The sequence below is a fragment of the Antedon mediterranea genome, chromosome 6, assembly GCF_964355755.1.
Source record: "Antedon mediterranea chromosome 6, ecAntMedi1.1, whole genome shotgun sequence".
NCBI lineage: Eukaryota > Metazoa > Echinodermata > Crinoidea > Comatulida > Antedonidae > Antedon > Antedon mediterranea.
The window spans coordinates 31,127,536-31,143,814 of NC_092675.1; the positions used below are offsets into that span (position 1 = coordinate 31,127,536).

Sequence of the window (16,279 nt, forward strand, 5' to 3'; positions counted from 1 at the left end):
AGCATGTGCTTCTCTTCCAGGGGGTAGAGCTATGAAATATGATATGTAATTTTTTTTTTAATATAGTACTGTGGTTTAAAAAAAAGATTTTTTTTCATATTTTGTTAATCATTTTCTTTACATGCAAAAGGTATTGACTAACTAATACTCCTTTTTTGCATTAAATTAGTTTGATTAATATAGAATTGTTTTACTAAATAAAATATCTTTATTTGCTAGATTCTGAACAATCATCAATTAAAGCAAAGCAATCCTCAAAAAATGTGGAAGTAGAGAAAGTAAAAGATTCCAATCCAGGAACAAGGAAAAGAAGATCTATCAGCAGTGAGGTATACGTGGAAACACTTGTAGTAGCAGATAAGAAAATGGTCGCCCATCACACAGCAGACAATTTAGAGCAGTATCTACTAACTATAATGAATATTGTAAGTACTTTGCTTTATTTATATCTATCAACATTTGTATTAATTTACAGATTTATATAATAGTTCATGATTGAAGGAAATTTACTCAACAATATTGACAAAGAGCATCTGTTGTTGCACATGGTGTTTGTATGAACCTGTCTGAAAATATCAATTTATGATGGATTAGAAGATGACACAACTTGAAAGGTTGATGATGATTGTTTAGATCTCAGTCTTGTACCTCTTTCACATTTATATTTGTTCACTAGGTTTTTTAAATTAAACCAGAAGTGCCTTACAATACATTTTTGTTTTGTTTTGTATGACTTGTATATTCGTGAAGTAATTTCCCGAATGATAACTATTTTACAAGGAAAAGATTTGGTTGCTTTTAGGTTTCCAGTTGTATGAGTAAATGGTGATAATCGAGTGGTTTTGATAAATAAGGAGTGAGGCTAAAATACCATTGATGAATAGGGAATTAATTAGGGCTATGATTCTTATTTAAACATCGCTTGATTGGATATGGTTAAATGCTGTGTGCTCTACCATGCATTGATTACAGTGTGTCTGGGCAAAATGGAAGATTTGAATGTTTGTGTAGTCAGAGTACATACGTAGCACCTATGTAGTCTATGTCAGATTACATACGTAGCACCTATGTAGTCTATGTCAGATTACATACGTAGCACCTATGTAGTCTATGTCAGAGTACATACGTAGCACCTATGTAGTCTATGTCAGAGTACATACGTAGCACCTATGTAGTCTATGTCAAAGTACATACGTAGCACCTATGTAGTCTATGTCAGAGTACATACGTAGCACCTATGTAGTCTATGTCAGAGTACATACGTAGCACCTATGTAGTCTATGTCAGAGTACATACGTAGCACCTATGTAGTCTATGTCAGAGTACATACGTAGCACCTATGTAGTCTATGTCAGAGTACATACGTAGCACCTATGTAGTCTATGTCAAAGTACATACGTAGCACCTATGTAGTCTATGTCAAAGTACATACGTAGCACCTATGTAGTCTATGTCAAAGTACATACGTAGCACCTATGTAGTCTATGTCAAAGTACATACGTAGCACCTATGTAGTCTATGTCAAAGTATGGCACGCCAGGACGGACAAAACCATGTCAAAGTCATACTGCAAGAACCACAAATTTTAAATATTTATCAGCTCAAAAAGTACCTTAAACTTATTTTAATTTTAAACTATTGATACTGAAAGATTAGAAAAGTTTTCACCTGACTAAACACTTTAAAACATTGCTATAATATTATCAATCAACTACATGCAGAATCTTCCCTCTAGCAAGCCTTGTAAAGTGTTGCCAGTGGGTACAGGAAAAGCACCAAACAGCTTTTAGTGACTGCACAGTTTTTTTGCAGTTTTTGATAAGACTAAGGCTTTAAAATGTTGTGAATATTTTACAAAAGTTAAGTAATATAAATTACCCTTATTTAATATGATGATAATGTTTCCGGGTGTCTTGGATTGAAAAATATCTATCCTAGAAATTCAATTTAGGAAAAAGTTGACCAGCTTCCTATTCTTGCTCTTTTTGTCCAATAAAAAGACAGCTACTCTATTTTTGCTGATTCACATTCGTTTTAAAGGCTAGAGTGTCTTTCTTTGCCTTGCAATGCAGAAAATTTGCCTCTTTAGGTTTTCGTTTAAAAAAATGTTTATATTCCTTATCCATACTTGCTTGCTTTTTCAACAATTATGAAAATCATGAATTATTTATTAAATGTATTTACTTTGGTTTTAAGGTAGAACACTTCTAGAATACACAGGGTATAGAAATGTATCATTAGACTTATGTAAAATTCTGGACTTAATTTATCTTTCAACAGTTGAGCTGGTTAATTGAATCAAATGGCAATTTCCCATCCATCCTTCAGTTTTTAATGTATATTGAATTAACTGAATTTAGGCTGTGCTTTCCAAAGTTAAAAGCTTACATATTGTGCATCACTTATGGTATTAAGGTCCATATTAAGTAGGGTTTGTAAGGATTATCTTTACCTTTTCCTACATCAGTAAATAAGTGAATAGATTCCTCAGTATGGTAGCTAACTACCATGTACTGTATTTAAATACATTTTTGTAAATGTCAAGCTTGTCAAAGTTCAGATCAAGTATTTTAGTAGTGAGTGGGCTATCCGAGGGAGTAGTACCATAATATCATTTTACTGAGGGTGGATTTTACAACGAAAATGGCATTACTCTATCTGAAGAACAAAAAGCTATCACAATCAGTTTAGTTGTACAGCAAGAACAAATAAAATACAGAAACCAAAAGTAGCTATAATACTGTATTTTAAAACAAATGAAAATATTTGTATCATCAAAACATTTTAATAGCTTTTTTATCTTTAGGTTTCTGGATTATATAAAGATGAGAGTATTGGCAACTCAGTCAATGTTGTAGTATCCAGACTTATTTTATTAATTGATGATCAGGTAATTCCATCTTCTGTCTTTTTTTTCTCAACCCCCCCCCCCCCCCCCACACACACACACCAAATTGGTAAATGGAACACTGATGGAGTTATACTGCATTAACACGAAGGTGTTCAGACAAAAAAGAAAGTTCTCTTCTAATATAAAAAATGTTGATACTCTATTACAGTAAACCAATGTGGAATGTATTAAATTTTGATACTCCATTACAGTAAACAAATGTGGAATGTATTAAATGTTGATACTCCATTACAGTAAACAAATGTGGAATGTATTAAATGTTGATACTCCATTACAGTAAACAAATGTGGAATGTATTAAATTTTGATACTCCATTACAGTAAACAAATGTGGAATGTATTATGTTGAGCACTCCATTACAGTAAACAAATGTGGAATGTATTATGTTGAGCACTCCATTACAGTAAACAAATGTGGAATGTATTATGTTGAGCACTCCATTACAGTAAACAAATGTGGAATGTATTATGTTGAGCACTCCATTACAGTAAACAAATGTGGAATGTATTATGTTGAGCACTCCATTACAGTAAACAAATGTGGAATGTATTATGTTGAGCACTCCATTACAGTAAACAAATGTGGAATGTATTAAATGTTGATACTCTATTACAGTAAACAAATGTGGAATGTATTAAATGTGATATGTGATATTTTATTTAATTCATTCATTTTTTTCATGAAAGTTTATTTTTATTTTCAGCCCAATTTAGAAATAGGTATACATGCTGAAAGATCATTGAGTAGTTTTTGTAATTGGCAACAGTTAAACAATGTACAAAATGCCACAGCAGATGGAATTGCTCATCATGACAATGCTATTCTCATCACCAAGTAAGTCACGATTTGAATTGCTACATTGCTATACCAGTGGTGGATCCAGGGTTTTGAAAAAGGGGGAGGCCCAGGACCTAAAAGTAGTAAAAAAAGGTGCTGAACTTAATTTGTCCTATCTTTTGCATCACAATTTGTGAAATATAAAAAAAAAAATATAAGTGGACTAGTAAATCGAAAGCTGCCTAATGCTATCTACTACTAATGATTTCAGATAACTATATCTCCAAATTAAGAGATGGTACACATTTCCCATAATGTAATCTTGTCTCTATAAACTTTCTCATTGAATATATTTGCCATAAATAATAACTACAGTATTTTGTGCCCAGCTTACCTGGATATACTGACATTGGTCTATTCTCTTTGAGAAGAGAGCTACAACTCGAATATATAACAAATTTATGACAACACCCCATCACATAATGGTACATTCCATGAACCCTGCTCAAGTGGGAACATCCTACCATCATTTCTTTTACAGACATTATTGGTTCTATTTGCATAGCTTTAGGATGAGTTATATAAACTGTGTTTATGTAGAAAGTTGGTTTAATTTTGATATGAACTCTTCAACTATTAACAGGAAATCAACAGAGATAATTCTGTTAGTTTTCTTTTCCTTGACCCTGCTGTATAAGTCACATTTTAACCCAAAAATACAGATTTAAATAAGAATTTTAAACAAGCTTAATCTAACCCTCAAACGTCGTCGTCGTCATTACTTAATTTAAGCAAATACCTTTTGAACATTTTTACAAAAGTGATCAATAAATTATATATCAATGATTGATGAATTGTATGGTGTAAATTGATCAGGTAATTGTTATTGATGTGTTAAAACAGCTGTAGGATTATATAGTAATAATTATTATTTAATAATTTAAAAGATTTTGTCGATGTTTTTATTCATTTTACTTTTAGATTTAGAAATTGTACTAGTAAATAGGGAGCTTTCGATTTGATAGGACTAAATTATGCATTACATCATCCACTGATATTGATCTGAACAACTACTGTATGCTCCCAAAAATGTGTTCATTACCCGGCGGCCCTGAATGCATCATGGCTTGGAATCAATTCATAATGTTTAATGATACTGTTCTTTAAATTTCAACAAGTAATTTGTGTTGTAAGGAGGCCTAGTTTGTCATACATTTGTGGCCCTAGAGGGGTGTACAGCTGTTGTCATTGCTAAACTATTACTATAGTAGTAGTAGAAGGCCAAGGGTATTTTCAAAATCAAAAAATGTTTTTTGGTACTGTTTTCGAATTTTAACAGTTTTTCTTTAAAAGTTTTTTTTTTATATTTAACATTTTCTCAGGTAATACTGTATCAACACCTGTAACAATTTATCACCAGGTTTTGCAAAATGAAATTCAATCTGCAATATATTTTTCTTTACTAAGAATTTAACCTATTTATTTGTATTGGTGTTGATGTTTGATCTTTGTCCAGTAAATCTTTTCACCTCTTAACACAAGGGGCCTAGTTGTAGGCTCTACCCTTACCCATCACTCTTTTATCCAAGACGCCTACAGTTTATATAGGGGCCTAGTTTTAGACTGTTATTTTAGTAGCCTACATATTCCTTCTAGCTTTATTCAATACTTTTATTTAACACTGAGTAAGATACAACTGTACTAAAGTCAATTTCTGAACTAGGTTTTGTAGCGCAAGAACCAAATCATGGAGACATTCTTAACTTTAGGCCTATTTCTTTTTGGAATCCCAGTGAACCCAAACCTAACTTGACTATTGAAGTAATTTGCAATATTGTTAAATACTCATTATATATGAAAGCCAAATTGTAGCCTAATTGATACCATCTAATACTACAGTGTGGTTTGCACTTTATTGTACCACATTCTTCAACTGAAAAGTACAAGTTCTTATTTGTCAATTTTGATGGGTACCTGAATACCATAAATACAATGTCTTACAATTATATTGTGTTGACAGTTTTAGTTGGTACAACTTAATAGTGATTTACTGTTAACAACAGGTGCAGAATGTAGAGTACCTGTTAGTTACCCTTCACTGAAATATCTCAGCAGATCAATGCCAATAATCACATATGCTACATGCATTTACTTTTCAATTTTGTTTGAGAAGGAACATTTATTTCCAATTCATGCACTTATGAATTTATTATACAGAGTAAATCATGGAATTTGTTGAACTGTTGAAATATGACTCAATTATACTGGCCTTGTACTACCATACTCTACATACTGTAAACATATTCCTCTGCTATTTTATATGCTAAGTCTGTGTATAATGTATTACATTATTATGCATATTTACATTACATTTTGTCACATGTGCTCGGCCACTTAAGCACTCGGTCACATGTGCTCGCTTAGATCTACCTCTTCTTGTCTTCCACTATCGTTAATTTTCCCATTGGCCGCCTTAATGCCAATCGATCCTTCCATGTCGCTGCTTCAAATCTCGCGAATTCCAACTTTTTTCCTGGATTTAATTTCTCGTTTATTTATTTTTTTCTTTCATTTTTTTTGCACCTAGTTGTAGTCTTTTAAAAAGAACTTACATAAGATTTACTCTATAGTCTATCACAATTTACATGACAATATATAATTCATATTTTTGTTTAAAATTGTTTTTTTTTTTATTTGTTCTTGTTGCATTCACCTGTGTAAACCCTGTTTCCTAACTAAATTCCAGCTCCCCCTTTGCACCTCAAGGTACATTCATCTTTTATAAAGTTTCTATATTTATCAAAAGCAAGCAAAATATGATTGAGCAACATCCATCTGAATTGTGAATTATTTTTTTTTTTTTTTCACAAAAATTGAAAATGATTGATAATCCAGCAATAATGTTTGTATACAGCTCACTCACAGGTTGTGTATTTAGTAAAATATCATGTTGAATGTCTACTAAATATTCCCTTGAGTACAACAATTCTTTCTCAAATCCCCTTCCCCAAATTGACATTATGCACATGACTTTGAACTTATCATGTTGTTTGAATAACTTGAACGCTCGCAACCTGTAAATCATGAAGTATGACAATCGCATGCCTGTGATCCAATATTTCAGGATCCTCATGATTCGAGTTCATCCAGCAAACTACCAATGCTAGTAGATTGTCCATATTTGCTCGTTGAAAATTTCAAAACTAGCTTATGTTTGCGGATTGTAGTTTTGGAAAAACAATCTAGCAAATGTACTTGATGCTTGATCTGCCCGTAAAATCAAGTATTTAATCAGCAGAATAATTTGCTTACTTGCTAGTTTAGTTTTAGGTTTGCTGGTGAGTAAGTTTCTAGTCATAATATTTGAAACTGTTTGATGCAATTTGTTGCTGCTGTCAACACAATGTAATACATTTTTAATGTTTGCTATGAAGATACCTGAACATGGCTCTTACATCCTGTTTAGATAAATAGAACACTCGGCACTTTTAGTTTTTGATTTGATTATTTCCACTTGGAGTGCAAATTTAATGACTTGTATGACTCTGGCATTGACTCTATCTATGTACTCTTTATTTATGTCATCTTTTACCTCAGAGGTCTAAAATATACGAAGGATCATCCCAGTATTCAGCTGTGCTCTCAATTGCCTTCCAATGTCATTTGAATAAACACTCTTGTAGCTACAAAAATATGTTTCACCGTACTTAATTGTATGCTTTCAAAATGTTTTCATTAAAACGCTTTGCATTCTCATGAATCAAAGGTTAGTAACCTGCGTCATTTTGTCATGATTGTAGTCTGCTGAACTTGTGACGAACCTTAAAGTTGAGTAAAACCTGATAACATCTTTCTTTAAATATCTTTAATCAAATTCACACTTCATTTGGGTGTTTTAATATCAGAATAATGAAGTTAGTAGATCATTATTAAGTTATTAGAACAGCATACATTGCTCTTTACATATTTGCTTTGGTAACCTGATTGCTAGTATTCCAAGCAGATTGATGGAGATCTATAATGAGTTTATACTGCTAGTGCGGCAGTAACTATTATTCATAGTATGGAGGTACAAAATTAAATAGAAGAAAGTGTTTGACTAATGTTTGGTATGCTACAGTAGTAGTAGTTAAACTCCTTTTAAAAATGTTTTAACAAAAGGATCAATGTAAAATGTTAAAGTCAACACGAGTTTTTATCCTATATTCATATGTTAATGTTGTTAACTTTTGATTCAGACAGTTGATTGTTTTTAATCTTTTTCTCTTTTGTAACCGTGCTTTTCTTGAGGGTTTCTTTTCTGCCAACTTGCATTGAAGTAACACTCGCTTTTCTTCTAGTTCAAGTAGAGTTTTTTCTCACTAGAAGTGTTAATTTATAGAATAATATGAATTCTTAGAAATTTAAATTACATACGACCTATAATCATTTAGGTCAACTTAAATAATTACTTTTAATTTGCCTGTGACTACGAAAATTAGTTGACACAAGAGATTTAAATGCTAAAAGTTAAATTGTGTCATTACGTAAAGCAGTATGAAGTTCATTATTGATGGAACTAACTTTCTCTAGTTTTACAAGTCAATCATCATTTGTAATCTCTCAATAAGATGCAGTAATCCAGAGAGTGATAATATTAAAAGTGCTTTTACCTCAGTTTGACTTTTTACCCCATTATTGGCCTGTATCTACTCTGATTGGGTTTCATTGATTTTGGCACTTTTGACACTATCCTGGTACAAAGTGTTACTTTAGTAATTCCTTATTTAGAATACTGTACCATCCATTTCATACAGCCTTTGAGGTAGGATTTTGCTTTTGAGGAACAAATTTTGTTTCCAAGTGTTCTTTGATAAATCACTACAACAAAGTGTCCCTTTAATAAAGATGTCATTTAATAAAGATGTCCCTTTAATAAAGATGTCATTTAATAAAGATGTCCCTTTAATAAAGATGTCCCTTTGATAAAGATGTTATTTAATAAAGATGTCCCTTTAATAAAGATGTCCCTTTAATAAAGATGTCTCTTTAATAAAGATGTCCCTTTAATAAATATGTCCCTTTAATAAAGATGTCATTTAATAAAGACGTCCCTTTAATAAAGATGTCCCTTTAATCAGGGAGTTTATTTTACAACTCCCTGCTTTAATAAAGATGTCATTTAATAAAGATGTCCCTTTAATAAAGATGTCCCCTGATAGAAGTTGGCTGTATGTTGCACTTTGTTTGTTTCACAGAAGATTGTCCCTTTAATAGGGATATCCCGGGAATAAGGTTGTCCCAAAGGATGAGTTTACTGTATTTGATATTTGGATCCTATTCCACACAGACTGGAGGACAAACTTGATCTAACTGATCAGCAATTCGGAAGTGTGATAAGAAATATCAACAAATTATTAATTGATAGTGTACATAGTAATGAGGAGGACACAATATGCATTTATTAGTTAAATGCTGACGTATTTACTGATGACATCACCAGACCTCACTGCTATCTAACAACTTCAATAAATTGTCAGGGGGAACTTTATAGCTACAGGAAGTAAAGGTCATAATTAAAAAATAATATGAATAACTCTTTTTCCCTTTGTCAATAAGTTGAATAACCTTATATATAAAATATTTTACAAAACTTTCACAGTTAAATCACTGAGGTAATAGCGTTTCCCTTTTGATTCTAATTATTTTGTGCATTATTTTATTTTGTTAATCTTTATAAATTCTACTTATTTTTTAATTTAATTTTTAACTGTTACATGTTTATGTCTTGTCATATTGAGGGTCCCTAATATTTAGCTTAGGCTGGATGCACCACCCTCTTGAAATATTGATGAAATAAATAAATACTGGACTACTGTTATCCATTTGCAATGTGGATGAGGACCCCCAACCGGCCAATCAGGATAGGTTATCAAGATTTATAACAGTTTAGCTACTTGACATATCTGTTATTATAAATTAATTATTTATTTTTTATTAAATTAATAAAATCTAGTATTCTTTCGATGTGATTAAGAATTACATCAGGTATAAAATGATGTCAATAATTTTTGTTATGTAGGTCACAAATAATTTGTTTTTGTGGTGAAACTAGCTTAAAAGCCCTCTGGGCTTGTTTAAGTTTCTTCAGCACAAGTGCATTCTACTTTTTTTTAAACAACTCTGATTTTTTTTATTAATATTATGATGTATCTTGTGACAATAAATTGAAATTGAATTTTATTTAATTATTGAAATGATGTCACAATGACCTTGTATAGGTTTATTCAGTAAATTCACTTTCCTAAAGTTAGTTGAAAGCAGTCATACTTCCTTGTATTCCACCCAATGAGTTATGTAACTAGTTAGCTCTCTAATTGTGTAATATCTTTATTTATTATTATTATTACGAAGTTATATCAAATCATAATTATGTACAGTATTTGACCTCGTAAGGTAATTTTTCTTTAAAGTTTATAAAGTTCTTATGATTGATTGAAAATTATTATTATTTATAAAAGTGTTTTAAATACCAACATTATTTATTTAAGGTCAGAAAGTGTTTTTCTATAAAATATATCTATGAAATTATTTATTACATTATAAGTATAATTTATTAGCAGGTTTTACTGCAAGATACAAAATCTACAAACGATAGTAGACTATCTAATTATTACTTGCAAATTTGCAAGAAATTAACATTAAAAACATATGGTTAGTAAAAATGAATATAACATAAGTAAAAAAAAAATGTTACTTTTGCTGTGCAGTGGTAGTGTTTTTATATTGATTGTAATCATAGAGTATATCTCAATTTCTATCTGTCGTACACAAATTGCTTGGCTACAATGTACCAAAAACCTAATTTTAAATCAATTTTTTCTTTTACTAAAAGATCAACATGGAAATGAGTAATATACGATCCTACACCGCAATGAAATGATTGGTATGTTTCAAGGAAAATAAAATTATGTTGAGTTAACTCGTAATAATTTAAGAGCGTCTGCAAATTCAAGCAAACCAACTATTGTATTAGTTTCTCTTTTTGGATTATTGGGTTTATAACCAAAACCTAAAGGTGTGGTCTTGAAAAAGAGGCAATTGAGCCAAGTTAAGACAAACTGCCTTAGTTCCATCAAAGTGGGGACTGAACTATTGTTTTTTCTCCTTCTTTCCTTCCCAAACTCAATCCCCCAAAACAGACCAAGGACTCAGCAGGCATCTTCCTACCTACAAAAATATGTGTTAAATTGGCACAAAATATATTTTATAGGTCACAAAATATAAGAGAAAAAATATTAATGTAAATTAACTTAAGTAACTTAAATGTACTTAACTTGAAAATGTCTATAGGCTGCTTGATATTAAAACTTGAATTATGTAGTACATACTGTAGTACACCCATGCATAATGTCTATATAAAGTACATCCAGTATGATCACAGAATGAACTGCTAATGGTTTTGTTTCAAACTCTGACCCTTGTGTTTATTGTTGAAACCCCTACAGGTAAACATTATCTTAACAAGCAGCAGACCTACTGTTTAAAATTCACCTGTCAATAATTCATTTAATTTATTTCTTGGCAACAAAATTGGTTCTTTTGAAATATATTAACCCGTACCAGGGCATTTATAACATGAATATCGCTGCAGCCTACCTCATGGGGATCACCGTTGTTACCTTTGCATTCTCCTCAATGTCTGTTGCAACTGCCCTGTATTGTTTCTTTAACATCATTAGCCTAATCTTTTACACAGTAAGAATTAGACATTACATCATGTTGTGTGGTTTAAATTTAAAAGGTAAAACATGACCCAGTATTTAACCTTATGTGTAATATAACTCATTTTTGTAACTATTTAAAAACTTGTTTATTGTACATTGTTCATTCAGCAGAATTTGTGATTGTTAATGTTTATAGTAAGTGATGATTCTGACTATAAATCAGCAAACTTGTTGACAAAATACCAATTACTATATTATCACAGGTCACAATGATTCTAACAAAACTCATCTGAGATTGTTATATATTAGGTACTACAATTATCCTGTTATCTCATATGATTATTACCAATTACCATTGTCAGGGGGCCGATATGTGAAAATAATCGGCCCTGCCCCAACTAAATCCGCCCAGGCTACATGACTAGACCAAAACTAGTTTCAATTCTAACATCCCATTCTAAGATGTTTCAACCCAGCGGTATGTCAACCAGTACTTTTAGCCCATTTTTGGGCTGCCTACTCCAAGTTAATATTGCTGTGCTTGTTGTGGCCTAGGATAGGATCAGTTTCAAGTAGTAAGTAAGTTTGGTTTTAATAAAGAATGATATTGGTTAAAAGCGAAAGATAGATATATGGCTTGAGAGCTAGGTGGGTGAGACTTTATGCACGAGACTTGACGTGTATGACTGGGTATTTTGTACCATGGCTTGGTTGCACTCCTCCTGAGTATAAGCACATTGCTACTTGATGTATTTGTTGATGTTAAGGAACATAGGTTAGATGTAAACTTGTTATCCTAATTGTCACTTGATGCTGTGACGACTGCTTACTGATGACATGATGTTGTAAGTGGCATGTCATTACTTCTAGACACTACAACAAATACAGACACTTACTGCTCTTAGCTATGTTCTAACAATAAACATGAATGTGCTGTAAACATCATGATTATACAGGTCATTGAACTTTACTAGATCTGGATCTGGTTGCCAGGTATTTCCTGGAATATCCTTGCAAAATATAGCCACCATATTTATAGGGTCATTGGCTTGGTTTGGTTTATAAAGTTGGAGAATATAAGTTGGCTCAAATTTAATTTTTTATTTCCTATATGCCTGTCAACAAAACTTTTGTTTTTTCTTTGTTACAACATGTTTTTGAAAAGTTGTTTTAAAATACTTTCTATTAAACCTTTTCCCTGGTTGTCCCTGCGGAGCTACATTCCATAATGTCATTAGTATTTTGTAACTTATATTTTCAATTTATTAGCTAATAGTGTAAATATATTAAATATCACGTTTAAGTTAAGCCCTATGATTTCACCATTCACCAGAGAATTCATTTATTGAATTATTAAGTGCAATGAATTGTTTGACTGTTTTTACATCTTTCTTTCACAGCCATGATATATGCCGGTTAAAAAACACACCATGTTCAACACTAGGTAAGGGGCATCTTAACAACCACCATATTAGCTAATTAATACAAATTGATTGATATGCCAATATGTTGTCTAGTGTTAATTTCAAATCAGTACTAAGTACTAAGTATACTTAATATGCTTATTAACCGACACAACTCAGACTCTATTGCATTAGGAAGATACTGTATGTTTAATAATCCCAGACATTTTGTAACCTTTGATTAGTAAATTACACAAAATGCAGTCTTTCAGAAACTTTCTGATACACATAATTACCACCAATTTGATCAAACTTTAATGTTTGTTATTTTTGCTAAATTACCCTTATTACTTCTCCGTGATTGAATAAAATAACCCTGGTGTCTGTGCGCCTATAGCAAACGTCTTCCTTTATAGTGACTTCATTTAGTACATTTCAGGGTTAGCTCCAGTTGAAGGCATTTGTACAGATTCCAAAAGTTGCAGTATAAATGAAGATACCGGTCTGGGAACAGCGTTTACTATTGCTCATGAACTAGGTCACAAGTAAGTACATACTTAGTACAAACATTAAGTACATGCTTAGTACAAACATTAAGTACATGCTTAGTACAAACATTAAGTACATGCTAAGTACAAACATTAAGTACATGCTTAGTACAAACATTAAGTACATGCTTAGTACACACATTAAGTACATGCTTAGTACACACATTAAGTACATGCTTAGTACAAACATTAAGTACATGCTTAGTACAAACATTAAGTACATGCTTAGTACATGCTTAGTACAAACATTAAGTACATGCTTAGTACACACATTAAGTACATGCTTAGTACAAACATTATGTACATGCTTAGTACAAACATTAAGTACATGCTTAGTACACACATTAAGTACATGCTTAGTACACACATTAAGTACATGCTTAGTACAAACATTAAGTACATGCTTAGTACACACATTAAGTACATGCTTAGTACAAACATTAAGTACATGCTTAGTACAAACATTAAGTACATGCTTAGTACAAACATTAAGTACATGCTTAGTACAAACATTAAGTACATGCTTAGTACACACATTAAGTACATGCTTAGTACACACATTAAGTACATGCTTAGTACAAACATTAAGTACATGCTTAGTACAAACATTAAGTACATGCTTAGTTCAAACATTAAGTACATGCTTAGTACCAACATTAAGTGCATGCTAAGTACAAACATTAAGTGCATGCTTAGTACACACATTAAGTACATGCTTAGTACAAACATTAAGTACATGCTTAGTACAAGTGCATGCTTAGTTCAAACATTAAGTACATGCTTAGTACACACATTAAGTACATGCTTAGTACAAACATTAAGTGCATGCTTAGTACCAACATTAAGTACATGCTTAGTACAAACATTAAGTACATGCTTAGTACAAACATTAAGTACATGCTTAGTACACACATTTTAGATTTGTATGCTCATTCATTTTAATAAATTGATGTTAAAGTTTGTTTCAAAACATCCTAAAGTTTCTCTTTTTGAAGTTTTCTGTAAATACTTAAAAACACTCCTGCCATAGAAAACATAGTTATGTGCTTATTTATTTTTTTTGTTAGCATTTTGCACTATATAAATTAAACATTATTATTATATTCATATACAGTATGTGTAATGCAATTCAATTATACATTTACAATAATGTATGTTTGTTGCCGGTTTTCTTTGTGTAGTTTTGGTATGCAACATGATGGATTTAGTGATGACATAGGCAGCAAATGTGGAGGACCTGGAGAATCTGCTAAACTGATGGCAGAGTTCTTTCACAAAGATTCTGATCCCTTCTCATGGTCAAAATGCAGTCAAGAATATTTAACCAAATTACTAGAGTAAGTATATATTCAGTATTTATTTATTCATGGTCAAACACAGTTAAAATACAGATAAAATACATCTTTTAAAATACAAAATACAAGCAAGATTGGTGTGTGTAAGTACAGTGTATGATGTGCACATTTTTACCTAAATTAAATGCAGCTGTATTGAAGGTCATTTGTAATTAATAATAATCTAATCAGGATTTAAAAATTATATTTGAATATCTGAAGTGTATACAACAATAAAATAAAATGACAAACCTTTAATATTTACCGGTTTGTTGTTAAACTTCACAGTCAAACTTCAACTGAACATAAATTTGTTTAATGCTCATTCCATCTATACCAACAAAAACTATTTAAAAATGTAAATGAATAGATGCCAATAAGTTACGTGAGAATGTGTCTCATAAGATGAGATAATTTCAAATATTTGTGTGTATCATTGCATACAGTATATTGAATACATTCTCATGAACCAGAACGTTGGACTTTGATGTCAAAATGTTGGCACGGTACTGAAGAGAAACATCCCGAGTGTTTGAGGGAATATATTGCATGTTTTCAGTGTTTCGCTTTCACCCTTTAAGACCCTAAATAACCCCACTCACATCCAAGTTGAATTAGATTAACATTTCAGTTTAATTGTAAGCATACTCTTTTGTTGGACAGTTTTCAAAATGGGAAATCCAAAGCAAGTATTAAATACAAAACATTCCCCGCCAGTCAGAGTTCAGACTTGGATAAGTTGCACATGATGTATGCTGATGATATATCCAAAGCAAGTATTAAATACAAAACATTCCCCGCCAGTCAGTGTTCAGACTTGGATAAGTTGCACATGATTTATGCTGATGATATTTCCAAAGCATTGTATACTTAGAATTGTTTTTTTTTCACAAAAGTCTATTTTTTTATGAATTTTATTTATTTATTTTTTATTTGAACCATATTTAATGAGGGTGATCCATCCAACAATTGCTGATTATTTGGGAACCTTTAGAACAATACACAAAATACAACAATAACAGTAAAGTTAAAGTTTATGTCATGAACTCCACAATACCAATGTTTTCAAGCAATATGAAATATTCTCTCTATCTGTGCAGTGTTGAATTTGTATTCCTTACAGAATATAGACTGTTGGCTGTATAGTGGCGGAACAAGAATGTGTGGATATAAAGGCATAATGCTATTAACCTTTCATTTTTTTTTTCAGTTCAGGGAAAGGTGACTGCCTTTTGGGAACTCCTCCCATCATTGTACAAAGTCAAACAGAGCCACATAGAGAACCAGGTGAGATATACAACGCTGATGCGCAGTGCAGATTACAATATGGAGAAAATGCTAATCACTGTAGAATGGGGGTAAGTTTGCCAATTACTATAAATTTTTCAGAAATCCTAGACTTTGAAGCCCTTTTCTAGGACACTTCAGTAGGATCTTCATTTGACCTAGATACATTTTATATGAATTTTCTGCAATTTATGATGTGTATATAATCCAACGGTTGACAGTGTCTATTGACTTGTGCTAAACTTTTCTGTAAAAATTCCCCATTGTCATCTTGAATGATTGTGATAAATGCTATAAATGAGATTCATTTTCA

At 31.5% G+C, this 16,279-nt stretch overlaps 1 protein-coding gene across 1 annotated transcript in view; it reads left to right on the forward strand.

The window, feature by feature from the left end:
• The window catches only part of LOC140052270 (A disintegrin and metalloproteinase with thrombospondin motifs 6-like), a 59,326-nt gene that overhangs the window by 27,901 nt on the left and 15,146 nt on the right, over positions 1-16,279 (forward strand). The window contains exons 5-11 of the mRNA XM_072097743.1: positions 220-425; positions 2,807-2,890; positions 3,615-3,745; positions 12,795-12,838; positions 13,237-13,342; positions 14,527-14,682; positions 15,890-16,037. Of these exons, the coding sequence (XP_071953844.1) occupies positions 220-425; positions 2,807-2,890; positions 3,615-3,745; positions 12,795-12,838; positions 13,237-13,342; positions 14,527-14,682; positions 15,890-16,037 (875 nt within the window). The remainder of the gene's footprint in view (positions 1-219; positions 426-2,806; positions 2,891-3,614; positions 3,746-12,794; positions 12,839-13,236; positions 13,343-14,526; positions 14,683-15,889; positions 16,038-16,279) is intronic.